Here is a 27,947-nt window from a genome sequence, read left to right on the forward strand (position 1 = left end):
CTTCTGAGTGACTGAGGCACAAAATTGGGAGGAGAGAAGAGGGACCTGTGCTCAGGATCTTGGGTTGCCCCTGTCCCTTCTGCTGATCCTCTCTGATTGTGAGTCCCTCTGCCTCTCCCTGTCCTTGTCTTTGCCTCGTCTTTCTTATTCTCCTTGCCTCCCTCACGCATTTGCAGGCCTGTCTCCTGGGACTCCCAGGCCTGTGCTAAATCCTTGATTCATTGGCAGTGCAGCATAGCAGTTAAAAACAGAGGCACTGTCACTCACCAGCTGTGACTTCATTCAGCAGGTGACTTAGTTTCTCTTAGCCTCAGTTTCAGCATCTGTAAATGGGCATCTCTCCCCTAGCTCTGCACTGTTTATTGCGGTAGCTAAGAGCCGCATGAAGGTCTGAGATATGTTAGTGACTCATTGAAGAAACTAGGTGGCTCGCTTTCATAACCAAGCAGAGGGTGATTCCCTGGGTTCCAGTCCCTGTACGTGACTTCACTTTTCTGTGCCTCAGTCTTCTCAACTGTAAGTTGGGGGTAAAGTTGCATGTAGCTTTTAGGGATCTTGAGATGAGGCCCTGTAAAGCCCACAGGCCAGTGCCTGGTACAGGGGTAGCCCTCACTTATCCTTCTCGTGATGGCTGTGCCAGCCTTTGGGCTAGGAGCTCAGAGAGGTGAAAAATCCATGCCCCAAGCTGTTAAGAAGCTGCAGTCAGCAGGAGAGAGACTTATCTGTAGCCATAGAGCAGAGCTGACGTGGGGGTACAGGTATGACTGCGGAGACCACGTGGAAATGGGCCTTGGAGGTTGGGTTTTTTTTTTTCTTTTTTTTTTTTTTTTTCTTGTATTTTTAGGGCCACACCTGCAGCATATGGAAGTTCCCAGGCTAGGGGTTGAATCGGAGCTGCACCTGCTGGCCTACACCACAGCCACAGCCATGCCAGATATGAGCTGCAGCTGCCACCCATACCACAGCTCATGTCAATGCCAGCTCCTAAACCCACTGAGTAAGGCCAGGGATTGAACCCGTGTCCTCATGGATACTAGTTGGATTCATTACCACTGAGCCACAATGGGAACTTCCCTTGGAGGATTTTGATAGCAGGAGGTGGCTTTGGGCAGAGGAAGGCGTCTGGGTCCTGCAGCTCTGGCAAGATGTCACTCCTTAGCTGTGGCCCCAAGCAGTCCTTTGTGGCCCCTCCTGAGATTGATGGTCACTGGGATGATGAGGCAAAGGCTTGAGAATGTGTGATGAGCCCCAGTGAGGGGTTTCTAGCACCCTGGCTGGCAGGGGAGGGGGACCGGGTCTGTCTGTCTGTTGGCTGCTGCAACCAGGTCCACTGCAACACTTTGTCACCAAGGTCTTCAGGACAAGGGGGATGGTCTTCAGCTGCCCCCCACCTGACTTGAGCTAGCCAGGGGTCACTGCCAGCACTAGTCCAGTGGGGCTACAGGTCTAGGTCCGCTAGGCCAGCCGGGAACTCAGCTTTGTGTGTCTGGCAGCCTGAACATCCTCACTCTGTCCCTGGCTGCTCTCCCTGGCCACCTGTACCCTCCTCCTACTGGCAGGGTGAAGGACCCCCCGGGATCCAGCTCTGACCCTCTCTGTGCCCTCCCCACCCAGGCTGGATCCATGCAGTCTACACCCCCGTAGACTCCCTGGTATTCGGCGGAAATATCCTGCACAGCTTCAACGTGCCCATGCAGCTGCGGATCTACGAGATTGAGGACAGAACACGGGTAAGGCGGCTTCTTTTCCTCCTATGGCCATGCCTAGGCCGCCAGGCTCTGTTGGGTGCTCAGGGTGTATGGGACAGGTCATTACCAAGTCCTCCCTGGCCCTCCGGCCCTCTTGCTCCCTGCCTCAGGCCATTGTCTGGGTCCTGGTTCTCTGGGGTCGGGAGTGCCCCGATTACCCCACCCAAAGCCTCGGGAGTTTCTGTTCACCTCCAGGCAGGCGGCAGCCAAAAGCCCCTTGTCGAAGAGGAAGTAGCTCTTGAGAAAGCCCCATGAGATGTCAGGGACCCTGCCTCTTCCTTCTTCCCACGTGTATAAAGGGATGCGAGGGAGGGTGGGGAATTTCATGGTGGTTGTGGTTGGGAGGTGGGGGGGGCTGGGACCTTGACCATGTAGGGACCCCAGATGTGATGGAGAAGCTGAGGAAGCTGTTGTCTGCGCGTCCTCTGGGTACTGTCTCTGAGCGCCGTCTTGGTGACTGCTTGCAACTGAGGCTGGGGGTCCCTTCTCTCCTTGATGGTTTCTCAGACGTTGAGTCTCCCCCAGCCCCTGCCCCAGGACCAGAGACCCTGGCCCAGATACCTGACCTGGGCCCTCTGCTCTGTTCCCTTCCATTCCATGATGAGTTTCCTCCCCACAGCACTGGTTCTTTCCTGGTAGAACTTGACCTAGTGCCCCCAGTATCTGGGATGAGTCTGAGAGCGGGAAGCTGGGGCAAAAAGGACCTATTTCTGGAACTTCCATTGTGGCTCAGCAGGTTACAAACCCGACTAGTATGCGATGCGAGTTCGATCTGTGGCCTTGGTTAAGGATCCGGTATTGCTGTGAGCTTCAGTGTAGGTCACAGACGTGGTTCAGATCTAGCGTGGCTGTGGCTGTGGTGTAGGCCGGCAGCTGCAGCTCTGCTTTGACTCATAGCCTGGGAACCTCCATATGCTGCAGGTGTGGCACTTAAAAAAAAAAGGGCGGGGGCCTATTTCTTTTTTCTCATAGGTATTCAAATATCTCTCTTTTTTTTTTTTTTAAATAGAGATATAATCCACATACACAGAGTGCACAATTCAGTAGCAAATAGCACATTCACAGTGTTGACATTCTCATCACCCTAAAAAGAAACCCCTTGCTCAATAGCATTTGCTCTCACTCCCCTATGGATTTGCCTATTCTGGATTTTTTTTATGTAAATGGAGTCATATAACATGTCCTTTGGTGTCTAGGTTCTTTCACTTAGCATCATGTCTTCAAGGTTCATCTATGTTGTGGTTATTCATTAGTGCTTTGTTTCCATTTTATGGCTTAATTGTATTCTGTTGTATGGAGAGACCACACCTGGTCTTCTTGGGCTTTTGCCTGGGAGGTGACTTTTTTTGCCTGCCCTGATCCTCAGGTCCTTTCCTGACCCTCGAGAACCTTCTCACAGAGGTAGACTCTGTGCCCTGGGTCCCTGCCTTTCCTGGTCTTGTTTCCAGGCCTTGGTCTGCATGGGGTCGCATACATGATTCAAAGTCAGCCACTACCTGGACCTCTGACCTTTTTAATGGTCCCGATGTTGAGGGACCTCAGCCAAGGGTCTCCTGGGGACCACTTTGAGCCATATTCAGTGGGCAGCTGTGTTAACAAGGGTGAATGCACCTCCTCAGATGGGTGGATTTGCTGCTGCTGTGATACCCAGAACTGCAGAGACTGGGTCCTGGTCTGTGTTTTCGAGCCTCATTTCTGTTACCCACCTACCATTCCTTTCCTGCTCTGGGGGAGGCCAGTCCCAGCCCTGGTCTGGAGGATGCTGCCCCGTGGCCTTCTAGAAAAAGGCACCATTTGGGTGCGAATGGTCATCTTAGAGTCTGGGTCAAGTGCTGTCTGGGACTCCGGCCAACTGCTCTTTGGCCAGCCCTGAAGAATGGGCCAGTGTGAGTGGACGCGTAGGTGTGGGATAGAAAAGGAGAAAGAAGTCAGGCCCACAACTTTCCAGGCAATTCCTGAAAGCCAGAGTAGGGCTGGACTTTCTAAAGCCTTGGCAGCTGTTCCCCTCCCCCAGGGAATCTGGGATCATACATCTCAGTGGATTTGGGCCCCATCATTCCATTAGGAGCCCAGCTCCTCCCCTCCCCCAGCGGAGGCCAGAGGGAGGGTAATGGAGTGGAACCCTAAGCAGCACGCTGAGCTGCAGTGGGATATTTAGTCCACGTGGGGAATCATGGCAGGGCCCCCTCCCCCAATGCACAGTGTCCCTGTCTTCTCAGTGGACACCCCATCTGGTTTCCTGAAGCAGGTGGACCGAAAGGGGCCGAGGGGGTGGTGGTGGGGGTGGGGATGGTGGGACTCGGCTGGAACCAGCAGCAGGCTATTTAATCTGCTTTGATTTCTGGTCTTTGGAGAGGGCTTGGCTACAAGGGCCAATTGTTTATGTCTTAGGAGCCAAGACAGACAAAAGATACTGGGGAGAGAGAGCTGGAAGCCAGATAAAATGCCAGGGCTCCTTGTCAGCTCACTACAGCTTAATTCTTTACATCCCTTCGAGCTTCCTTAAGAAGGTTATGGCCATTTAAAAATAGCCTTTCAGGAGTCCTAAAACACGGCTTTGCTCGGAAACCAAATGCAGAGGGTGGGACAGAGGAAACCGACAGTCTCTACGCCCCATGATGTGGGGTGGTTGAAGACAAATAATTTGCCTTTGTGGCCTAAGGTGGGGGACCTCCCCTTCTAGACCAGGGGAACCCCAGTGTTCTCCTATGTTTAGGAATCATGTCTGGCTCTCACGATTTTAATTTTTCTGTGCTAGATAATAGGTGACTTCACCCAAAGGCAAGCATGAACAGGTTGCAGGTGTTCTGTTCTGGGTGGATTTTTATTTCATGGATCCCCTTGTGTAGATTAAATCTTTCCCCTCTCATTCTAAAGATAAGCAGGGGGGTGGAAGAGCTGCACCAAAGAATGGATGTGTTGCATGTTTATTATTTGAAGATAACATCTCAACAGCTCTCACTACATATTTTTAACTCCAGTTAGCTTGATAAGGGATAGCAATGGTCCAATTGATCATTAAACTGCCTTCTCTCTTATATTTATCTTTTTTTTTTTTTTTTTTCCCTTAATGGCTCTAGTGAAAGCAGCCTTCCAGGAAAGGTAATGCCAACATGCCCCATTCCCTCAGCCAGTGAATCTACCTGGAAATTGCAAATAATTTATCCTTTCACCTTTCCCCTACCATTGGATTTTTTTTTTTTTCCATTGACTTTTTTTTTTTTCCAGGAGAAAAACAAATTTTAAGACACTTCCACCCACCCTCATATTTGTTTTTCAAGTCCTTGAGACCTGGGAGTTGTAGATGCACCGAAATATCTTTGGTTCTGATCTCCTGAGGTCACTCAGCTCCAAGAGGAAGGGCCTTTGGGAACTCAAACTGACCCCTTGAGACCTGCTGACAGATTGATCGCCCCCTCCCCTATCCCGCCCCTCCCCCCAGGCTGGGAGCATTGCATGCTTTCTGACTGCCTCGCCCTTGCCCTTCGAAGAACAACTCAATTTGGTGAGGCTCCGAATGTGTCAACAAATAATGTTGAGCAATCGTGTGTTTAATGTTCCCAGGCATGTGGCTGAAACCTTTTGAAGGCGAAGGGTGGAAGGCGACAACCCGTTTGTAAGTCAATTCTTTGCAAATTTTGTTTCCTGCGGTGCTCTCTTGGAAAAAAAAAAATTAAAAAAAAAAATTGAATTCCTTCATCAGCATTTGTTTTCACCCAGCTGGTTTCTCTTGGGTTCAGCAGCAGTGACGGGAGACTTACCTTCCTCTCCTGAACGACAGTCAAAAAAAAAAAAATTTTTTTTTTTTTTCCTAATCTAGAAAGATTCATAGGAGCCACGGTGCCCACCAGGGCCAGTGTGGCTTAGATGGTTTCTCCAAATTTGAAAAGTCAAAAGGCGCTTCAGAGTTTTGTCGATTGAGTCTAAATTCAGATGTGAGTGAGGGTCTTAGAAGAGGTGGGCTGCCTGTCCTCAGCCTGCTCTGTGGGTTTTGACCAATTTGTTTCAAAGTCACTTGGCCCTTGTTCTGGAGTGGGGATGGAGCTGAGACTCATTCCCTACCCCCAACCTCTCTTCACCCGAGGCCAGGGTCTTAGGCCCAAGAACCTGTCTCCTTTTTAAACTGGAGGGCATTGATCTGATGCCTGAAAAAAGATGAATACTCTCCCAGCAATAAAACTGGGGTCTTGGAGTTCCTATTGTGGCTCAGCAGGCTATGAACCTGACAAGTATCCATGAGGATGCGGGTTCGATCCCTGGCCTCACTCATTGGGTTAAGGATCTGGTGTTGCCACCAGCTGTGGTGTAGGTTGCAAAGGCGGATCCGGTGTTGCTGTTGCCATGGTGTAGGCTGGCAGCTGCAGCTCTGATTTGACCCCTAGCCTGGGAACTTCCATATGCTGCAGGTGCGGCCCTAAAACAAAACAAAACAAAATAAAATAAAAAATGGTTTCTCCAGACAGTAGCTGGAGCCAAGGAAACCACTAGATGATGATCCCAACTCCGTGCATCTCCCACAGGAGCTCAAAAGCATGCGGCGGCCAGGATCTCATTCCAAAGCCTACCATCCATCAGAGGCAGGCAGGTCAAATGGACCTAGGATGCAGATGGCACAAGTGAGATGAGGGCTTCGCAGCTGGAAACTGAGTTAGGGGATGGATGGGGAAACTGGAGCTAGGACTCTCAGAGGGCAGAGTTGGGGCCTTTTACAGGTGGGCACTGAGAGGCAGCAAAATGGTATTTTAGGGTAGATGGAGGACCTAGGTCAGCTTGTATTTGCCTTTGCCCCAGATGTAGAATATCACCCATTGGTTGATAGGAAAGAAAGAGGGCAGGATGTGCTTCTTTAATGTCCAACTGCCTGAGTTCCTGGAGGACAGAAAGCCCCAGCAGAGGTCCCTCAAGGCAGACACACCCTTGGTGAGAGGACAAAGAGGCAGTCAGGAGTGAGTGTGGACGTGGGGGGCCCACTTGCAGCCTTGGAGGGCCCAGCCCTGAGAGACAATGACCACCTTCCATACACACCCTTGCGGGGTCAGGATGCCGTTTCTGGAAGGCTCATCTGTGCCAGGGCCATCAGTGGTATTGCTTCCTTCTCATCTCTTGCTGCCATCTCATCAGTGTAGACCCCATGCTGCCACCCATTGGAATCCCCCTGGGGCCCTGGCCTTTTCACAGCTCTGATACACAAAGCTCTCTGCACCTGTACTTCCTCCCCTCTAATTAAAAGCCAAAAGGGGAACTCCGTCTGGATTCCTGTTCCAGACCCCAGGGTTAGGGCCGTCCCAGGTCACACTAGGTCACACCAGGGACTTGCGTTGGAGGGAGTCCTCTGTGGAGACACAGACTGGTCAGGTATTGTTGGGGACTAGCGGGAGGTGGACCCCTCGGAGGCCCCGCCTCTGGCGGTAGGAGAGGCCACACCCCCTCACCCTCATTGGTCCGTCTGGTGTGACCTCTTTCTTTGAGTGTAGGAGATGCTTGGCAGCCTGTCTGCAAATGGGTAAGGTTTGGGGTTTGATTTCTGTTTTTCACGGTGGGAGGGAGGGAACAGCCAAGTCTATACAAGAAGGTTTGAGAATGGTGAGGCATCCATGTCTGTTGTAGCTAGAATCAGGCAGGGACTCGCATCCGCAGATACCCTCACCCTCCGTCAGCCGGTCAGGGCACAGTTCTGCACAGATTGGACCCCGAAAAGCTTCCCCCGCGCAAAGCTCAGGGACCTTTGACATGATGCTCTCACATAGGCCTCTTCCCCCGCTCTTCCTCCTCCTCATGTGTGCATGCTGGTATCTTGCCCCTTCCAGCGCTTCTCTCCAGACCACTCCCATTTTTTTCCTCACATCATTTGTGTTCCTGCTAAGATGATGAAAATAACTCCCCCTCCCCCCACCCCAGTGCACTTCTCTCCCTCCTCTCCACCCCCTGCCCTCCAGAAACTGACCTCTGCCCCTGGATCTTTGCTTTCAGGTGCAGCCCAAATTCCGTTATCCCTTCTACTATGAGATGTGCTGGTATGTCTTGGAGAGATACGTGTACTGTGTGACCCAGCGGTCCTACCTCACTCAGGAATACCAGAGAGAATCAATGCTTATTGGTGAGTGTGCCTTGGAGCTCAGCCACCCTGACTGCTCAGGTGGGGCAGAAATAATTTTTTTCAGGGGTGCCTTGGGAGCCCTGCATTACAGAGATTCTCTTGAGCCAGAGTGTCAGGCAGATTCTTAGAGACCCTTCTTTGTCAGCTTCTCACTTGGAGTACAGAGTCCAAGACAAGGAAGTTGTGACCCCCAACAGAGTCATCTTGGTTGATTGACTTGGTCAACCAGGTCTTGCTGGTTGACTGCATTTTTAGGGCTGAACCCATGGCATTTGGAAGTTCCCAGGCTAGGGGTCAAATTGGAGCTATAGCTCCTGGCCTACACCATAGCCACAGCAACGCCAGACCTTTAATCCCCTGAGCGAGGCCAGGGCTTGAACTCACATCCTCAAGGATGCTAGTCTGGCTTGTTACTGCCAAGCCATGACGAGAATGCCTTGTTGGTTGGGAGGGCCCAGTCCCTGGCTTGGTGGCTGAAAGAGGCTCCCCACAGAGCAAAGAATCCTGGTCTTTTTTGGCCTCCCCAGAGGCATATGGAGTTCTTAGGCCAGGGATCAGATCTGAGCTGCAGTTATGATCTAAGCTGCAGCTGTGACAACACCAGATCCTTAAACCACTGTGCCCGGCCAGGGGTGGAACCTGCATCCCAGCACTCCCAAGATGCCTTTGATACCGTTACGCCACAGTGGGAACTCCAATCCTGGTCTTTTTTAATCCATCTCTGGTCACCAACTGATTTTTTTTTTTTTTCTTCCTGCAGTGAGGGTTAGGTTTTATCTATATAGAAGCAGGGCTACGAGATGCAGCCACTTCTCCCAAACCCAGGTCAAACTTTAAGCCAGCAGAAGGGGTGACCAAGGCTGGGGATGGAAGCTTGGCAGAGCAGTGGGTGGTTTTGATAGAGGCAGGGAGAGAGTGTTTATAGCGCAGCTGCAGTACCCTGCCCTGCTGCCATTACTTAAAGGGACACCATCACCCCAAATGGCTCAGTCCTTGAGTCCTGACTCAAAAACACCCACCTTGAAGTTGCATTTGACTGTGACAGCCCCAAAGAGCAATCTGTGGGAAGAACGTTCTTCTTCCCCTTTACCTCTGAGCTGTTACTGCTGAGGAGTTTTCCTGGATGCTAGAGTCTGCTGCACCTCATTCACTGCATCTTTCTCATCATGGGATAGAAATTAGTGATCCATCTGTTTCCTTTAGGGTCTGCAGGATTTTTCTTGCAATCTCCAAGATTTTTTAGATTCTCTCTCTTTTTTTTTCCTTATTGTAAGCCTCTTCCTTCCTTTCCTCGAATCCCCATCTGACTATAGGGGTTTCAGACCAGGCATTTGATAGGGAACAAATGTTTCTGCCGGCATCTTTATTGAGGAGTGCTCATTGGAAATTCAGTTTTAACTAGGGGGTGGTATGTTGTGAGTCTTCATTCTTTTTTTTTTTTTTTTTTTTTTTTTTTTTGATGAGTCTCATTCTTGTTAGATGATTCAGGCATTGAAAGATATCAAACCCTGGGAGTTCCCATTGTGGTTCAGCAGAAACAAACCTGACCAGGATCCGTGAGGATTCGGGTTCGAATCCTGGCCTCATTCAGTGGGTTGACAATCCAGCATTGCTGTGAGCTGTGTTATAGGTCAGAGATGTGGCTCAGATCCCATGTTGCTGTGGCTGTGGTGTAGGCAGGCCCCTATAGCTCTGATTCAGCCCCTACCCTGGGAACTTCCATGTGCCATGGGTGCGGCCCTAAAGAGCAAGGGCAAAAACAAAACAAAAAACACAAAAAAGCAAAACCTGGAGTTCCCATTGTGGCTCATTGAGCTAAGAACCCAACATAGTATCCGTGGGGAGGCAGGTTTGATCCCTGGCCTTGCTCAGTGGGCTAAGGGTCTGGTGTTGCCACAAGCTGCGGTGTAGGTCGCAGCACTGATTTGACCCCCAGCTGGAGAACTTCCATGTACTGCAGGTGCGGCCCTTAAAAAAAAAAAAGAAAAAAGAAAAATACCAAAACCCTACAACCAGCCCTTCTGAAGTTTCCAGCCTGGTAGGAGGTGGGAAATGGTTCTGAAGTAGTGTGATAATCTCTGTGGTTTCAGTAGCCATGCATTCTTGGGGGGACCTTCGGCTTGATTTTGTGGCAGTCCCCAGGACCAGGAAACAGAGGGTCATTTGCTCTCATTTGGAAATTTAGAGCCATAGACGAAAGCTCCCGATTCCGTTCCAGGCTTGAGAGGAAATGTGAAGGCAGTGATGGCCAGATTTTTCTTAAATTTTCTTAAACAGTTACCCCATGCCTCTCTAGTCCATCAAGCCAAAGAGAAAGTAGGATGTTTGGGGACACCTCTTTTTTTTTTTTTTTTTGTCTTTTCTAGGGCCGCACCCATGGCATATGGAGGTTCCCAGGCTAGGGGTCTAATCAGAGTTGTAGCTGCTGGCCTACACCACAGCCACAGCAACGCCAGATACAAGCCCTGTCTGCGACCTACATACACCACGGCTCACGACAGTGCCGGATCCTTGACCCACTGATTGAGGCAAGGGATCGAACCTGCAACCTCATAGTTCCTAGTCAGATTCGTTAACCACTGAGCCACAACAGGAACTCTTTTTTTTTTTTTTTTTTTTTTTTTTGGCCTTTTCTAGGGCCGTTCCAGTGGCATGTGGAGGTTCCCAGGCTAGGGGCCTAATCCGAGCTGCAGCCTCTGGCCTATGCCACAGCCACAGCAATGCCAGATCCGAGCCACATCTGCGACGTACACTACAGCTCACAGCAATGCTGTTTCCTCAACCCACTGAGCGAGGCAAGGGATTGAACCCTCAACCTCACGGCTCCTAGTCGGATTTGTTAAACTGAGCCACGATGGGAACTCCAAGGACACCTCATTTTTTTGAGTGCTAGTGGTGTGCCAGGAACAGCACTCCTTGATGCCTTATTTAATTCTCACTGTGAGTCTTCAGGGGAAGTATTCGCTGCTGATAAATTTTTTTTTTTTTAGCGCTGCACCCGCAGTATATGGAGGTTCCCAGGCTACGGGTCAAATTGGAGCTACAACTGCCGGCCTACACCACAGCTACAACATTAGAGCCAAGCCGCATCTCCGGCCTACACCAAAGCTCACAGCAACACCAGATCCTTAACCCACTGAGTGAGGCTGGCGTTAGAACCCACATCGTCATGTTTCCTAGTTGGATTCGTTTCCACTGTGCCACAACAAGAACGCCTGCTGATGTTTTAAAAACTTCATTTTCCCAGATAGTACAAACATCAGCACTGTCAGTTTTTTCTTTTGGCCATTCCTGTGGCATGTGAAAATTTCCGGATTAGGGATCGAACTCGTGCCACAACAGTAACTGGAACCACAGCTGTGACAACACTGGATCCTTAGCCCACTGCGCTACCAAGGAACTCCAGCACCATCAGTTTTCAGAACATTTTCATCATCTCAGATGGAACCCTATACCCTTGAGTGACCGCCTCCTTCTCTCACCCCACTCCCATGCCCCTAGCCCTAAGCAGCCGCTAATACACTTTCTGTCTCTATAGATTTCCTCTTGTTCTGGACATTTCATATGAATGGAATCTTATAGTATGTGGTCTTTTTGCTTTATTTTTATACTTTGAAAAATACACTGCTGGGTGTGTTCAGAGAGGTGAAGCGACCTGTCTGGGTACACAGCTGGGAAGAAGCAGAGCTATGTCTGCCTGACCCCAGCCTTGTCTAGAGGCTGAGGGAGTCCTAGACCATTCAAATTGTCAAAAGATGGAATTCCTGTTGTGGCTTAGCAGTAACGAACCCAACTAGTATCTATGAGGACGCGGATTTAATCCCTGGCCTCGCTTAGTGGGTTAAGGATCTGGCATTGCCATGAGCTACGGTGCAGGCTGCAGATGAGGCTCGGATCCTGCGTTGCTGTGGCTGTGGCATAGGCTGGCAGCTGCAGCTCTAGGAACTTCCGTTTGCCTCCGGTGTGGCCCTAAAAAGACAAAAAAGTGTGTGTGTGTGTTGGGGGCAGATTCCAGGGACTTCCAGCAGGGAGTCTGGGGAATTCATCTTAGTCTTTATTGTGATCTCCCTACTCCTAACCCCATAGATGCCCCAAGAAAGCCCAGCATAGACGGCTTCTCATCAGATTCCTGGCTGGAGATGGAGGAAGAGTCCTGTGAGCAGCAGCCCCAGGAAGAGGAGAAGGAGGAAGAGGAAGAGGAAGAGGAGGAGGGCACAGATAAGACGCCCAAACCACCCACTGATGGCCCTGCCTCGCCCACCAGCATCCCCTCAGAGGACCAGGAGGCCCCTGGGAAGAAGCCCAAAGCCCCTGCCATGCGGTTCCTCAAAAGAACTTTGTCGAACGAGTCGGAGGACAGTGTGAAGTCCGCCACGATGCCCATAGACTACCCCAAGACGCCCACCGGCTCTCCGGCCACTGAGGTCTCTGCCAAATGGACCCACCTCACCGAGTTTGAGCTGAAGGGCCTGAAAGCTCTGGTGGAGAAACTTGAATCCCTCCCTGAGAATAAGAAGTGTGTCCCAGAGGGCATCGAGGACCCCCAGGCACTCCTGGAGGGCGTGAAGGTGGGTAGGGGTTGCCTCTGGATGGGCAGCTGAGGAGGGCTGGGCAGGTTCTGTTCAATAGGCAGGTTCCTGGAGATCCCCTTGTGGCTCAGTGGGAACGAACCTAACTAGTACCCATGAGGATGCGGGTTTGATCCCTGACCCTGCTCTGCGGGTTGGGGATCCGGCATGGCCATAAGCTGTGGTGTAGGTCGCAGATGCAGCTTGGATCCCATGTTGCTGTGGCTGTGGTATAGGCCAGCAGCTATAGCTCCGATTCGACCCCTAGCCTGGGAACTTCCACATGTTGCAGGTGCGGCCCTAAAAAGACCAATTAAAAAAAAAAACGCAGGTTCCCCAGGGCAGCTTGGCTCTGGGCATCTTGGTGCAGACTGTCTCGAGGGTATGTCCGTGCAAGGAGGGGGCTTTGGTCCAAGCAAGCCCATCTAGGCTGTTCAAGCAGAGGCCGTTGTTGAGACCAGCAGGGGTATCTCTGAGAGGAAGCTGGCTCCCTAGTTGACAATGAACTCTCTCTCAGGACTTGTTGGAAATCTGAGGCTTCAAGGGCAGTAGGCAGTACTTGCCTGTGGTGTACCAGTAGTGCTGTTGGTTTTGGGAACTTACCCCTCCATCCTGGTCAAGATAACTTGCTGCTCTGGGCTGGCTCCCCCTGGAACATGCTTCTGTTTCTTGTGAGCAGGTTGTACATCCTGGTTGTCTTCTAGGGGGCCAGCTAAGGTGGGATTCCAAGTAGAGGTTTCCAGGTAGAGCCTAATTATTGAGCAAATTCTCACTGAGCACCTGCTGTGCTGGCCATGGGGAACAGGAAGCAAGCAGGTAAAGAAATCAGGAGAGCGGGGTTGAGTGCCACTTTCTGTACCTAGGGCATGGGAGTAGGGAGCGGGGACACTCATTGGCCATCCAGGGTGCCAGGACTCTGGGGCAGTTATGCAGAAGGAATTTTAGTTGGGTATTAGAGACTTTGGATGGAGGAGGCCATTTTAGGCAGAGGACAAATGTGAAGTGTGTTTAAGAAACAGGAAATACACTGGCAGGTCTTGTCTTGTAGTAATCATAACAATTTTTGAGGAGTTCCCATTGTGGCTCAGCGGGTTAAGAATCCGAGTAGCATTCACGAGGTTGTGGGTTTGATCCCTGGCCTCGCTCAGTGGTTTAAAGGATCCGATGTTGCTCAAGCTGCAGTGCAGAGCTGTGGTATAGGTTGCAGACATGGCTCAGATCTGGCATTGCTATGGCTGTGGTGTAGGCCAGCAGCTGCAGACCCCTAGCCTTAGAAGTTCCATAGACCACAGGTGCGGCCCTAAAAAGATTTAAAAAAAATTGTTGACTGTTCACTTACCTGCCAGGTACCAATGCTGACAAGTGGTAGGTATCCTTATTATCTACACTTGACCGATGAGGAGGTAGGCTCAGAGAAGTTAAGGGACATGTCTGAGGTGACAGAGCAGGTCTCTACTCCTGGTAGAGCTGGGATGGAGCCTCCAGAGCTCCTGTGTGGAAATGATTTCTTGGTACTGCCTCCTGTATCAGCGTACATAAGGGTTTTTGGTGTAAGAAGGGCTTCCTTCTCCAATGTCTCATTCTCAAGTGAATCTGCTACCCACTGGGGTTAGAAACTGATGTTGTCTCTTCTTTGGTGACTGCAAACTCCACCCAGAACTTGTTAATTCGTACGTTTGTACACTTATTCGTTTAGAAAACATTGTGTCAGGCCCTGGGATATAGAAATATTAAGACCTGTTCTGCTCTTGAGGTGCTCAGTGATCATGGGCCCAATCAGGTAGCCTTACAGGTACCACCAGCAGAGGGAGCTGGTGTAGAGACTCTGTAATCCAGATAGAGCTCACTTTCTGTAGGAGGTGCCATCAAATTTTAATCTTATAACTAGGAAATTGCCAGGTAAAAACAATTCTGTGGTGAATAGCCCTGCAAAGCAAATCTTTCTTGCAAGTAGGTCTATTTCATTGATTCTTGACTTGTTTGGAGGTTTCAGACCTCTTGAGAATTTTGTAAAAATACGCCTATATGCACAACTTTTAGTGTGCAAAATCAGGGCATCTTGGACTCTTGGATTTTGTGTACAAAATCAGGGCATCTTGAACAGGCATCCTGGACCCCTGATTAAGAACCTCTAATCTTGGAGTTCCCTTTGTGGCCCAGCAGAAACAAATCAGAAATGAATCTATGAGGATGCAGGTTTGATCCCTGGCCTCCCTCAGTGGGTTAAGGATCTGGCATTGCTGTGGCTGCAGCATAGGCCAGTGGCTATAGCTTCGATTTGACCCCTAGCCTGGGAACCTCCATGTTGCTGTGGGTGGGCCCTCAAAAGACAAAAAAAGAAAAAAACCCCAAAAACAAACCCTAATCTTGTGGCACAGAGTTTTGTATATTGAATTCCCTAAAGGAGACCTTAGAATTGTGTCATGTGGCTACTTTTTTCTTCTGAAGTCCTAAAGAATGAAAGCAAACTGTTTTCATCAGTAATAAAATGGCTAATAGCATTAGAGTTCCAAAATGTGAAGGAGTTAAAAGAAAATTTACCTGAAGAGAAAATGTTCTGTGATTGTGAAGCGCCCGTGTAACTTCAGTATGTTTATGTGCATTATTCCTGGTTCCTGGTGGGTCAGGCAGATTTCTTTCTAGGGATAGGACTCGGCCCCTCATATCCCTCACCTGTACCTACCTGATAGACCTTTGAGGCTGGATTCAGCCTAGGCTCCGTGGGAATGTGAAGAAGCCCTGGCGTAGGGGCTTAGACAGATTTGAAATTCCCAGCCTCCTTCCTCCCCATCTCCTACCGTGGGTTCAGAGGCAGGTCATGATAGTGTGTGGTAATGAATCTTTTCTTTTTTTGGCTTTTTTAAGGCCACACCCACTGCATGTGGAAGTTCCCAGGCTGGGGGTCGAATCTGAGCTATAGCTGCTGGCCTACACCACAGCCACAGCAACACGGGATCCAAGCTGTGTCTGTGACCTAGCTCATAGCAATGATGGATCCTTAACCCACCGAGCAAGGCCAGGGATCAAACGCACATCCTCATGGATACCAGTCGGATTCTTTTCTGTGGTGCCACACTGAGAACTCCCTGATAATGAATCTTAATTACTGTGTGTTGTTGTAGGTCTTTTTCATATGTAAACTTATTTAAACCTTCCAGCAACCCTATGTGCTACCTCTGTTACCCCCATTTTACAGATGAGAAAATTGAGGTACAGATAGTTTAAGTAACTTGCCCAAGGCCACACACTCTTTCTTCAATAGGGGAGTCCGTGTCCTCATCCATGAAGACAAAGCTGTTTGTCTGATGTAGAAAAGGCCACCTCATATTTAGGGAGAAAGTTGTAAGGTGACCGTTCAGGCTTTCTTTACAGAATAAGCATCGGATTGGGTCCTGGGACAAATGTAAATTGACAGTCCCTGGGCCAAATAGAGGCTCAAGGCATTGCGTTTGGCCTGTACTGCATTGAACACATTTCTGTTTTGGGGGTCTTTTTTTGGCGGGGGGAACGTGCCTGTGGCATGAGCAAGTTCCTGGGCCAGGGAGCAAACCCATGCCATAGCAGTAATCAGAGCCACAGGAGTGACAATGCCAGGTCCTTTACCTGCTGAGGCACCAGGGAACTCTTGAACATATTTCTGTAATTACTTGCCCACATTAAAAATCAGGAGAGTAAGATTAAAAAAAAAAAATCAGAAGTCATATAAAATATCATGCCCATCCTGGCTTATGTTCCTGACTGGCTCCAAGCAGTGGAAGTGAGTAGCAAGTTATAGACGCCCCAGGTCCCACAACTCCCCACTGCCTCTCTGAGTGTCTTATTTACCATTAGGCTGACATACCTTTTTATTCTTTAAAAAGTGTTTTAACTTTAATTTCAATTTAATTAATTTTTGCTGCACCTGTGGCACATGGAAGGTCCTGGGCCAGGGACTGAACCTATGCTGTAGCAGTGACCCTAGCCACAGCAGTCACATGTCTCTTTTTAGTATAATCTAGCCACTTAGCTTATTAATTGTACCTCCCTGCCTTCGCATCTAGCTCTGTCTGAGGAGAGCCTTCCAGGCTAAAGAGCTTCTATTTGAGTGGACGGTTCCTTAATTCTCAGGAAAACTGGAACCTCTCCTAGCATCTCTGAATTCTGGATGACCAGGAGCTTGTAGGGGGGCAGTGGACCGATTGTCTTTTCTGGAGTAGGGAGACCTACTTCCTGGTTGTCTCGCCAGCCCATGAGCCCCTCCCAGTCCCTGGAGACCCAGAAGAGATTTTTGAACCCCAAACTGGCCTCCAGAGTGAGAGTATTGTCACAGAGGGTGAGCAGCTGCTTCTTGGCTGCACACGTTAGGTCCCTTTGTTCTCCCTTCTCAGATGCTGGGCTTTCTTTTGCAGTGGCTGAGAAATAAAAGCTCAGGCATGTGGGTCCAGGACAGAGTTCTTAGCCAGTGCTCACTGCTCCCACTACGATTGAGTGATTTGTGTTTCTGACCAGTGGTGGCTCTTCCCTGATGAGGATCAGTTACGATCTTTGGCGTGTGTTACAAAAAGGCAATGTCTTCTTTTCTTCTCTCCCTTTCTCTGGGACCTCAGATACTGCTGTTCCTGTGGCTCATGGTAACCAGAGCCCCTGGGATTAGAGATTCCCCAAAATAAGTCAGTCTCCAGATGGCTAGGGTTTGGCTTTTATCAAAAACATATTTTTTTTTCCTTTCATTTGTAGTGTAGGTTTTTAAATTGTGGTCAAATATATATAACATTTACCATCCCGTTATTAACTATACTTACTAGGCCACCAGTTTAGAATCTTCAAGAAAGAAACACTTTCTGTTAGAACCATTTTCAAGTGTACAGTCTGATGGTATTAAGTATATTCACAGTATTGTGCAGCCACCACCTCTATATGGTTCTGGACTTTTCATCACCTCAGGCAGAACCCTGTACCCATGGGCAGTCAGTCCCCACTTCTCCCTCCTCGCAGCCTGCTTTCTGTCTTTAGGGATTTACTTATTTTGGATATTTTATTTATAAATACATTTTAAGTGTGGAGTTCCTCTTGTGGCTCAGTGGGCTTAAGAACCCGACATAGTATCCATGAGGATGCGGGATCTTGCCTCGTCTCTTCCAGCTTCTCTGGGTTGCCGGCAACCCTTGGAGTTCCTTGACTTGTAGCTACATCACTCCAGTCTCTGCCACTGTCTGTCTTCTCTGTGTGTTTCTGTGTGTCTTCTCTTTTCATAAGAGCATCAGTCTGGATTAAGGCCCAGTCTAATCCAGTGTGAGCCATTTCCCAATAAGGTCACATTCTGAGCTTTTAGATGCACTTCAAGTTTGAGGGGCGCACAATTCAAATCAGTGCCCTGTCCTTTTCCCTATTCCCTTGTGGACTGGCGACCGTTAATGGATGGACAAAGTAATTCATGGTTAGATGGGAGTTGCCGTGCATGCTGTCCCTCCTTAGAGGAGTTTCTGCTTTCAACTAGAGCTCAGGAAGAGAGTCGAGGCCTCCGATGGGAGGAAAGGAGGGCATGCGCCTATTCCTTACATCAATTGCAAATGACTTGAAAATAACCGGATGCATTACAAGGTTGTGAAGGGCTGAAGTGTGCAGTAACCACTGAAATAGGAGGTGGTAGGATCTTTGTCAGATACACCTTTGCAAGGTGATTCTGCAGCTGTCTTTGTTAATTAAGATAATGCCAGGCTCTCTTTCCATGATTCTGTGCTCCCCTAGCTGCCAGAGTGTCCGCTAGGGTTGGCAGTGCCTGTGCACAATAGACAACCACCTTTCTTATTGCATGGAATTATGGGGCCTTGGAGAATTATGGGACTGGTGGACTTGTAAGGCCACTTGGAATTGTGGGTCTGCATGAGATTGTGGGACTTCATGGAATTATGGGACTGCATAGAATTATGGGGCTACAGGGAATTATGGGGCCACCTAGAATTGTGGGGCAGAATGGAACTAAGGGGATGGAAGAGTCAGGGGAACTGCTTTCAGGTGTTGCTTAATTTTTTAAAAATTAAGCACTAAAAAGATCAGTCATACTATTTCAGCAAAACACAAATAGAAAAAAAAAATTAATCCTAAATTAAGAGTACATCACTCAGGAGTTCCCGTCGTGGCACAGTGGAAATGTATCTGACTAGGAACCATGAGGTTGCGGGTTCGATCCCTGGCCTCCTCGGTGGATCCCGTGTTGCCATGAGCTGTGGTGTAGGTCGCAGATGCGGCTCAGATCTGGCGTTGCTGTGACTCTGGCATAGGCTGGCGGCTACAGCTCCGATTGGACCCCTAGCCTGGGAACCTCCCTATGCCATGGGTGTGGCCCTAAAAAGAAAAAAAAAAAAAAGAAAAAAAAAAGTACATCACTCAGTGAGGTGTTACCTTTTAAGACTGTAAGTTCTGGGAGTTCCCTTGTGGTGCAGTGAGTTAAGGATCTGGCCCTGTCACTGTTGTGACACAGGTTTGATCCCAGGCCTGGGAACTTCCTCATGCTATGGGTGCAGCCAAACAAAACAAACAAAAAAAACCCCCAAAACTAAAACAAAGCTTTCTGGAGTCAGGTTGAATCCCCAGCTATCCATTAACTGGCTGAATGCTCTGGGGGAATGCAGTAAAATGGGAATAGTAAAAATCATGCCTCCTGGAATTTAGTTAGGTGACACCTGTAAAGCCTTAGCACAGAGGCTTTAGTGCTCAGTGAACTGGAGCTGATAGTGTTATTATTTCAGACACTGTGGAGTAAAAACAGACTCATTTAAGGTCAAGTGTAAGAGTGTTAAGACCACAGACCCATAGGCCATTTTGGTCTAAATCCATGACTATGAAAGGAAGGTTTGTACAGTTTTTCTCTCTTGGGGTCATTAGGTCTTAACCTCAGAATACACCTGTTTATCCAAGTCTCCCTTCCTGGGTCTTTTTTGGCTCTTTTGCAAAACAAAATGAGGTGTGATGCCCAGACCTCCAGCACAGTTGGGCTTTTGATGCATAATGGCAATTGTGGTATATTAGTTTTCTGTGACTGCCATGACAAATGACCACAAACTTGGTGGGTTAAAACAACAGAAAGTTCCAGAGGCCAGAAGTGGGAAATCGAGGTGTTGCCCATGCTGTGCCCTTTGGGATTCTAGGGGAGCTTCCTTCCTTGCTCTTCCACCTTCTAGTTTTCCTGCTATTCCTTGGCTTGTGGCTGTCTCACTCCGGTCTCCGCCTTTCTCTTCTTATCGCCTTTTTTGCCCCCTTGTGTGTCTGTTCAGATCCTCCTTTCCTTTCTCTTATAAAGACACCAGTTGGAGTTCCCATTGTGGAACCCCAACTACTTATCCATGAGGGGGTGGGTTCGATCCCTGGCCTTGCTCATTGGGCTAGGTATCTGATATTGCTGCAAGCTGCAGTGTAGGTCACAGATGTGTCTTGGATCCAGTGTTACTGTGGGTGTGGTGTAGGCAGGCAGGTACAGTTTCAATTTGATCCCTATGCTGGGAACTTCATATGCTTCAGGTGTAGCCATAAAAAGCAAAAAAAAACAAAAACAAAAAACAACAAACCAATCCTCGGATTTAGGGCCCACCCTAAATCCAGGATTGTACCATCTTGAGATCCTTAACTAATTACATCTGCAAAGACCCTTTTTCCAAGTAAGAGCCTGTTTATGGGTACCAGGGGTTAGGACTTGAACCTAACCTTTTTGAGAGAGACAGTTCAACCCAGTACAGGTGAGTTTTTATAAGCAGGCACATGGTGGTTGGCTGCTGGAGTGGAGGGAGGGATCTTGAGGGACCAAAGGTGTACTGATGCCTGGATGCAGGGTCCTTACCTATGGCCAGGAGGGACCCCTGAGCCTTCTGGGTTCCCCACAACAGCCGGAGCTGCTCTGGGCTGTTATTTTCCCTCTGCTGGCCTGTGGTTGTGATTCTTTCCTGATGCCCGCCTCTGCTTTATTGTCACAGTGTTGGTATTTTTAGTCTCAGTTAGAGAGGGAGTTTCTAATTATTAATGCCCCACCCTGGGGAAACATGGGGCCTGAATCCATTGTTAACTGATTAAGCTCTTTGAGAGAAGTTGGCATAAGGGGGAGCAGAGGCCCAGCATGTCCATTGTCTGTGGTTATCTTGTTAGGTCAAAAGCAGGGCAGTTTCCAGCAGAAAGGGCCTGGTGGCCTTAGTCGTTTTCTAGAAAGACTGACCTCTTCTTTCCTACTCATAAGGCTGGTAGTGTGTATGTAACCTAGAATGCTGGGCTGGTACAGGCACCCGGACTTCCTAGTCTGCCCCAGGGAGTGTTATAAATTCTAGCAGAGCCCAGGGAAGCCAGTGACATGATTCTCTTCAGCACAATTTATTTCTCAGAGAGAAAATCTCCAATTAGAATAATCTCCTCTTCCTGCAGCCTGTCACACACTAATGAAAATACTTCCGTGGGGGACAGAGCCCAGGGCGCCCCCTCGTGGCCATTGACAGCCACATGTGGAGAGGAGCTTGGCTTCCTTCAGGAAGTGTATTGTGTGAGTTCCCAGACTCAGGGAAACTTGAGGTCTCTATTAATTTTAATTATTATTTATCATTCTGTATTAGTTATTAACAATAATTACACCTTCAGTATTAGCTTTTGTAACTGCACATTTCTCTATAGAGGCCTCACTTCAATGCTTGTGAGTTAACAACCCCAGTCTGATAATGAAATGCAAGGAAACCTTGAGACAGCACAGAAGGAAACTCAAAACAAACCAAGACAAGCAGGTATTCTTTCCAGTCATTGGCAGAGCAGTGTTTGTGAACTGGTCACCCGTGGCCTGAATCACCCCACAGATAGATTTGGCTTACAGTGGTTTAAAAAAAAAAAAAATCAGTTGGTAACATTGAAATTATAGAGGTTTCCAGTAAAACTCGGGATCTTTGAGTTTTGAAAAATCAGAGAGCTAGTGAACCTTTTATTCCCATGGGAAGTCAGTACCTTGAAAGTGAGTAGCATTCACCTTCTTGAAATGGGGCATGTGGTCTTTTGTTTGCCATAGGCTGCACCACTCTGTTGCTCTAGCCTGTTCGTATTTTTCATTTTACCTATTGTTTCCTGGAGACAATTTGAGTTTGTCACCCCCAGCCAATCTGAGATTGGAATAAGGGGGCAGAAAATCCTGTGGAAGTCCCCTTGCCTCTTATCTATCTATTTACCAATCTATGTATATATGTATGTATGTATGTATATATACATGTATGTGTATGTCTATATATGTATAATATATGTGTGTGTGTGAGTATATATATATATATATATATATAAACTTTGGCTAAACATGGAACATCTTCCTGAAAAGCCTTTTTTTAAAATGGGGAGGGCAGGAAACATTATTTTTAGAAAAACAAAAACAAAAACCTTGATACATTGTGGTGGAGGTTGTGAAATTCATATGGGCTATTAAGAACCATGAAATGTCAAAATTTCATCCTTCTGCAGGCCACTTTGGTCACATGTGCCTCTTCTGTGACTGGGGGGAATGTTTGACAAATGCTTTATAAAGGAGTTAGTGGCTGAATTCATTATCTTTCTTGTTTGCAAAGAGTAGATGAGGATAATTCACTTCTGTATTTGTTAGTTGAATGGTAAACATGAGCCCAGATTGTCCCCTAGGTGTCTTCTTTTTTAATAATAGGATAGAGATCAGCTTCAGAGGTTGCTGGCTTGGTTTCCTGAAGCTTTATCACCCAGTGTTACGCCTTAGGCTTGTAGCCAGGTGGACTGAGTCAATGCCAGGTTTCTACTACTCCCAGCCATGTGACCTTGAACTCTATCACTGAACCTCTCTGAAATTTAGTTTCTGCTTTTGTGAAATGAAGATACTCTGCCTTATCCCACAGATTGGGTTATTTTATTTTGTTTGTTTTGTTTTTTTAGGGCCACACCCACAAGGCATATGGAGGTTCCCAGGGTAGGGGTCGAACCAGAGCTACAACTATCGGCCTACACCACAGTCACAGCAATGCGGGGATCCGAGCAGCATCTGCAAACTACACTGCAGCTCAGGGAAATGCTGGATCCTTAACCCACTGAGTGAGGCCAGGAATTGAATCCGCATCCTTATGGGTACTAGTCGGATTCATTTCTGCTGCACCACAGTGGAAACTCCCAGATTGGGTTATTTTAATGTTAGGAGCAAACACTCAACAGATGTTCCTAAGAATGGTAGTAAAATTACCCAGCTGCACAACCTACCCTCAAGGTGGTGATGTCACTGTTCCACCTCTAGGTGGCACCATAGGAAACTGTGGCTTCCCCAAGGTCATACCCCTTGTAAGCAGTAGAACCCGAACCCAGGTCTTATGACTCTAAGAAATCATATTTTCCTGGGCAAAACAGCAAGAGCTGAACTAGTGAGATAGTACGTCCCCAAACTACTTTGTCTAACCTCTGAATCTATTCCTTACGGAGGGGCTGCTTTGCCCCCCTCTCCCCTCCCCTTTTAAAAAATTGTGGTAAAGTATGCATTACACAAAATTTATCCTGTTAATCATTTTTAAGTGTTCAGTTCAGTGGCATTAAGTACATTTACATTGTTATGCAACCATCACCACCATCCACCTCCAGAACTTTTTATCTTCCCAAACTAAAATTCTGCGCCTGTTAAAAACAAAACAAAATGAAACAACAACAACAACCAAAAAACCCTCCTCATGTCTCACTTCTCCCAGCCCCTGGTAACTACCTTTCTTCTTTCTGCTTGTATGAATTTACTACTTTAGGCCCATCCTGGAAGTGGAATCATAGGGTACTTGCCTTCTGTGTCTGGCTTATCTCACTGAGCACAAGGTCCTCCAGGTTCATCCATGGGATAGAGCTTCCTTCTCAGGCTGAAAAACATACCATTGTATGTATGTAGTGCATATTATTTATCCATGCACCCATAGATGGACACCTGGGTTGTTTCTGCCTTTAGGCTGTTATGCATAATGCTGCTATGGACATGGCTCCCCTTTCTGTTTTTAGAAAATGGGCTGAAGTTACCTTGGTTAAAAAGCACAGGTTGTGGGAGTTTGTGTTGTGGCTCAGCTGGTTAAGAATCCGACTAGTATTCATGAGGATGTGGGTTCTACCCCTGGCCTCGCTCAGTGGGTTAAGAGCTTGGTGTTGCCTCAAGCTACAGCGTAGGTCACAGATGCAGCTTGGATCGGAGTGGCTATGGCTGTGGTGCAGTCCAGCAGCTGCAACTCTGATTCGATCCCTAGCCTGGGAACCTCCATATGCTGCTAGCGTGACTGTTTAAAAAAAAAAAAAAAAAAAAAAAAAAAGTGAAGTTTGTGGAGTGGAGGGCCCTCTGCCTCTTACTGGCTGAGTGGTCTTGGATAGGTCCCATCAACCTCCAAACCCTGCTTTTCTCATCCACACTGTGGAAAGGATGGGAGTTCACCCACAGGGTGGCTGAGAGGATTGGAGAAGAGTGTAAATATGAAATATTTATTACAGTGCTCGAGAGCAAGCACTCAATACAACTTACTCCTGTACACATTCAACAGAGCATGTGGTGCCTGCCCTCCTGAAGCTTACCCCTCACCTAGCTAGTTCCAGCCATCCCTGAGTGGTGGACCGAGGCGGGGAGAGGGCTGTGGGAATGGCCCACTCCGGTGCCATTGGGCTAAGGATCCGGTGTTGCCGTGAGCTGCGGGGTAGGTTGTAGATGCAGCTTGGATCTTGAGTTGCTGCGGCGTAGGCTGGCAACTGCAGCTCTGATTCGACCCCTAAACCATAGCTGCTGCCCTAAAACAACAACAACAACAACAACAACTGAAACTGATGAAAAGTTAGTTTTTTTATCCTCATCAGGAACTGGCAATTCTAAACAATGTCAGAACTCATTGCCTGCAGCCTTTGGTTGCCTCTTGGATGCGCCATGTGAAGTCCACACCTGAGTTGAATCACGTCTCCATGCTTGTTTCCTTTCTGTCGTAATTCTTTTGAAACATGCTGCGTGTGTGTTAGAAAAATTGGCAGCCGAAGAATCCTGTTTTCCCTTATTGTAGCTGTTTCTACTATAACAGCTGTCTGATTGGCTTTTTTAAAAGTTACTTTTTATTTATAGATTTTGTGTTTTGGAACAGTTTTAGATTTTCAGAAAAATGCCACAGTACAGTTTCTGTATAACCACACATTCAGTTTCCCATTACTAACATCATACATTAATACAGTGCATGTGTTGCTTCTGAGGAATGGATGTGTTATTGTTAACTAAAGTCTATAGTTTATTAACGTTTCCTCAGTTTTGGGATTTTTTTGATGGCTGCACCTGTGGCATGTGGAAGTTTCCAGGCCAGGGATCCAGCCAGAGCTGCGGCTGCAACTTGTACCACAGCTGTGGCAATGCCAGATCCTTTAACCCACTGTGCCAGGCCAAGGATCAAACCTGTGCCTCCACAGCGACTCAGGTCACTGCACTTGGATTCTTAACGCATTGCACCACAGCAGGAACTCCTTTCTTCAGTTTTTATCTTCTGTCCTTTCCTCTTGGTTTTATGACAGTCTCTCAGAGTTTGCTTGTTTTCTTGACTTTGATAGATTTGAGGTTTACTGGTCAGACATTTTGTAGAAAGTCCCTCTTTGGGGATTTGTGGTTTCATTTTTATTATAAGTTATTTGCTGGAAGCTTACTGTAGGTTAGTCATGGTGTGAGGCTGGGGATATAGCATTGAACCTTTGGATAATGCATTTATTTATTTATATTTTTCTTTTTGTAGCTGCACCTGCTGCATATGGAAGTTCCCAGGCTAGAGGTTGAATAGGAGCCGCAGTTGCTGGCCTACGCCACAGCAATGCTGTGTCTGCGCCACATCTGCGACTTATGCTGCAGCTTGCAGCAACACCGAATCCTTAACCCACCAAGCAAGGCCAGGGATCGAACCTAAATCCTCATGGACGCTTTGTTGGGTTTTTAACCCTCTGAGCCACAGTGGGAACTCCCCAAGACATTTTATAAATAGCACTTACAAATCATTGATCTTGACTGTGGGACTTAGAGAAAGCTGTACTTGTTGAAAAATTGAACCCAGGTGGCCCCAGAGCCCAAACCCTTGACCACTGTGCTGTCGAACACCTCCCATGTGGAAAGGGGGGAATCCCTCAGGTAGATTTGCGGTAATGGTACATTTTGAAAAAATAGGGCAAACAAATGATGATCACAAAAGGAGGACAATAAGTGAATTGTAAGCGAATTGGATTCTTTCTGGTGAAGATTAGGGAAAGCGAGTTAAAATCATCTACATTTACTTTCTGAGTTTCTGTTCTTCCTGTGCAGTGCTGCTGTGCAACTTACTCCTTTCTTCACTGTCTCTGCAGAAAGTTTTTTGTATAATCCAAAAATTAATGGTTGAGGTCTGAATAGGCCAGTGACAGATTTGTGTCCATCCCTTAATGCTTTTTTATGGCACGGCATGGATGCAGCCAAAAACCTGGTGCGTGATATGGTCATGGGCCAGCGTGTCTGGTGCCAGAGGGCAGGGTTCATGGGCTCTGCCCTTCTGATCTGTGGCAGTGTCCAAGTCAAGTCCTTCGAGCCGTTTTGAACCTTGATAGCCTCACTTCTAAGTTAGGGGAAGTTCAATAGAGTTCATCTTACATCTTGATAAAGTTCTCCAGTTAATTGCATACAAGGCCAAAATCTGGTAGAGTAGAATTATCCTGAAAAGCCTTCAAACCACCATGAACACAAAGTGCCATGTGGGAGACCCTGGCAGTATGTCCATCACAGCCCATTTTTCCTGCCAGCATTTGGACAGTTGAATCCAAGCTTGGTCAAGGCAGATTGAGTATCTACTTGTGTTTAGGGCCTGTGATGAAAAAAAAAAAAAAACAAAAAAAACCACAAAAAACCCAAAAACCAATGACATGTCTTCACACCAGGATGAGCAGTCATAGGGCTTGCTGACTGATGGAAATCCAGAGTCAGGGCTCATAGGTGAGAACTTGTGGTTGGTTTCGTTTGTTTCTCTGAGCACATAGTTGAGTTTATGGACTTTAGAATATCTGTTGGGCCACTCCCCAGCCCCTTCCGTGGGGCTTGGTAAGGATTAAATGTGGTTGTGTCATGAGAGTCTGTGGTGCCCAGGACAAATGTTTGGTGTCATAAGTATGATCAGTGAGCAATATATTTGTAGAAATCATAGGGTGGTGTGTGACTTTTAAATATTTTTTGGGGAGTTCCGATTGTGGCTCAGTGGGTTGAGGACCCACTGTTGTCTCTAAGGATGTGGGTTTGATCCCTGGGTTTGCTCAGTGGTTTAAGGATGCGATGTTGTTGCAAACGCGGCCTAGGTTGCTGATGTGGCTCAGATCCACCGTTGCTGTGGCTGTGGTGTAGTTTGGCATCTGCAGCTCCTGTTTGACCCCCTTGCCTAGGAACTGCAGGTATGGCCCTAAAAAACAAAAAAAAATTTTTTTTTTTTTTGAGAGGGGCCTGTTGTGTGTTTTGCAAACCCTGGGAGCCCTGGTGACCTGTTGAGCATGTGGATGTTGGTGGAATGGGGGGCAGGCGTTGACTCTTCAGAGAGCTGCAGTCTTTTGCTGGGTAAGGTCTGGTCTCTAGCCCCCTTCAGAGACATCCTTTCTACCTTGGGCTAATACATGGCTCCTTTGTTTGGCCACAGAATGTCCTGAAGGAGCATGCGGACGACGATCCCAGTCTGGCCATCACTGGGGTCCCTGTAGTCACTTGGCCAAAGAAGACTCCAAAGGTAAGACACCGTACCCAAAGCTGGGAGACCATATCCACTGCTTTTTCACATCTCTTGTAAGATCAGTGTCGACCACTTTTCAGGGAGGATGCCTGGCAGAGGGCAGCCAGGGTTAAGATGAATGGTTTCGGTGATTTGCTCATTGCGAGAGTTTTTGTTTTTCCAGAAGGGTTCATTTTCCGTAGCTGTGGAAATAGCAGGCACTGCCCCCTGGTGGTCACTCAGAAAACTCTGGCGAAGTGACACCTGGCCTTTTGGTCCTTAGGTGAACTTTCTTCCTTTCCTCCCCTCCTCCCCTCTCTCCTTTCTTCTATCTTTCCTTCCTTTTGCCCTCCAGCTGCTTCATGGGCTGTTTGCTCCTCTTTTGAAACAAACTTTTTCCTCTTTCTAAATGGATTGATGCTCATGGTGAAAAAAATCTAATTAGGAAAGGAGAAAGACAGTGGGAAGAATGTATTGATGTCACAGAACATAGCAGGGAAAGTTGCCTTGCCTCATCCTCCCTCCCCATTCCCTGTTTTATTTACACTCCAACCATCCTATGGGAATAGACACTTGTGACTTGTTGTACAGATGAGGAAACTGAGGCTTCAAATGGTGAAGTCACTTGTTAGGGTACTTGTTAATGCTGAGGACACAAAGGTTGGGCTAACTGACAACAGAGAACAAACTTTCTACCACTGCCCACCCCAGAGTCCACCGTCCAGAGAAAACCAATAACTTGCTGGTGTGTTGGAGCTTCCTGGTGGCTCAGTGGGTTAAGGATCTGGTGTGGTCACTGCAATGCTTGAGTCTCTGCTGTGGTGCAGGTTTGATCCCTGGC

The 27,947-nt window shown here is 47.9% G+C and overlaps 1 protein-coding gene across 14 annotated transcripts in view; it reads left to right on the plus strand.

Annotated features, from left to right (window-relative positions):
• The window catches only part of KDM2B (lysine demethylase 2B), a 145,973-nt gene that overhangs the window by 58,095 nt on the left and 59,931 nt on the right, over positions 1-27,947 (plus strand). For all 14 annotated transcript variants that reach the window (XM_021073426.1, XM_021073420.1, XM_021073425.1 and 11 more), the window contains 4 exons: positions 1,615-1,730; positions 7,719-7,845; positions 11,932-12,413; positions 27,038-27,124. In XM_021073426.1, coding sequence (XP_020929085.1) covers positions 1,615-1,730; positions 7,719-7,845; positions 11,932-12,413; positions 27,038-27,124 — 812 coding nt within the window. The remainder of the gene's footprint in view (positions 1-1,614; positions 1,731-7,718; positions 7,846-11,931; positions 12,414-27,037; positions 27,125-27,947) is intronic.

This window comes from Sus scrofa, chromosome 14 (assembly GCF_000003025.6).
Source record: "Sus scrofa isolate TJ Tabasco breed Duroc chromosome 14, Sscrofa11.1, whole genome shotgun sequence".
NCBI lineage: Eukaryota > Metazoa > Chordata > Mammalia > Artiodactyla > Suidae > Sus > Sus scrofa.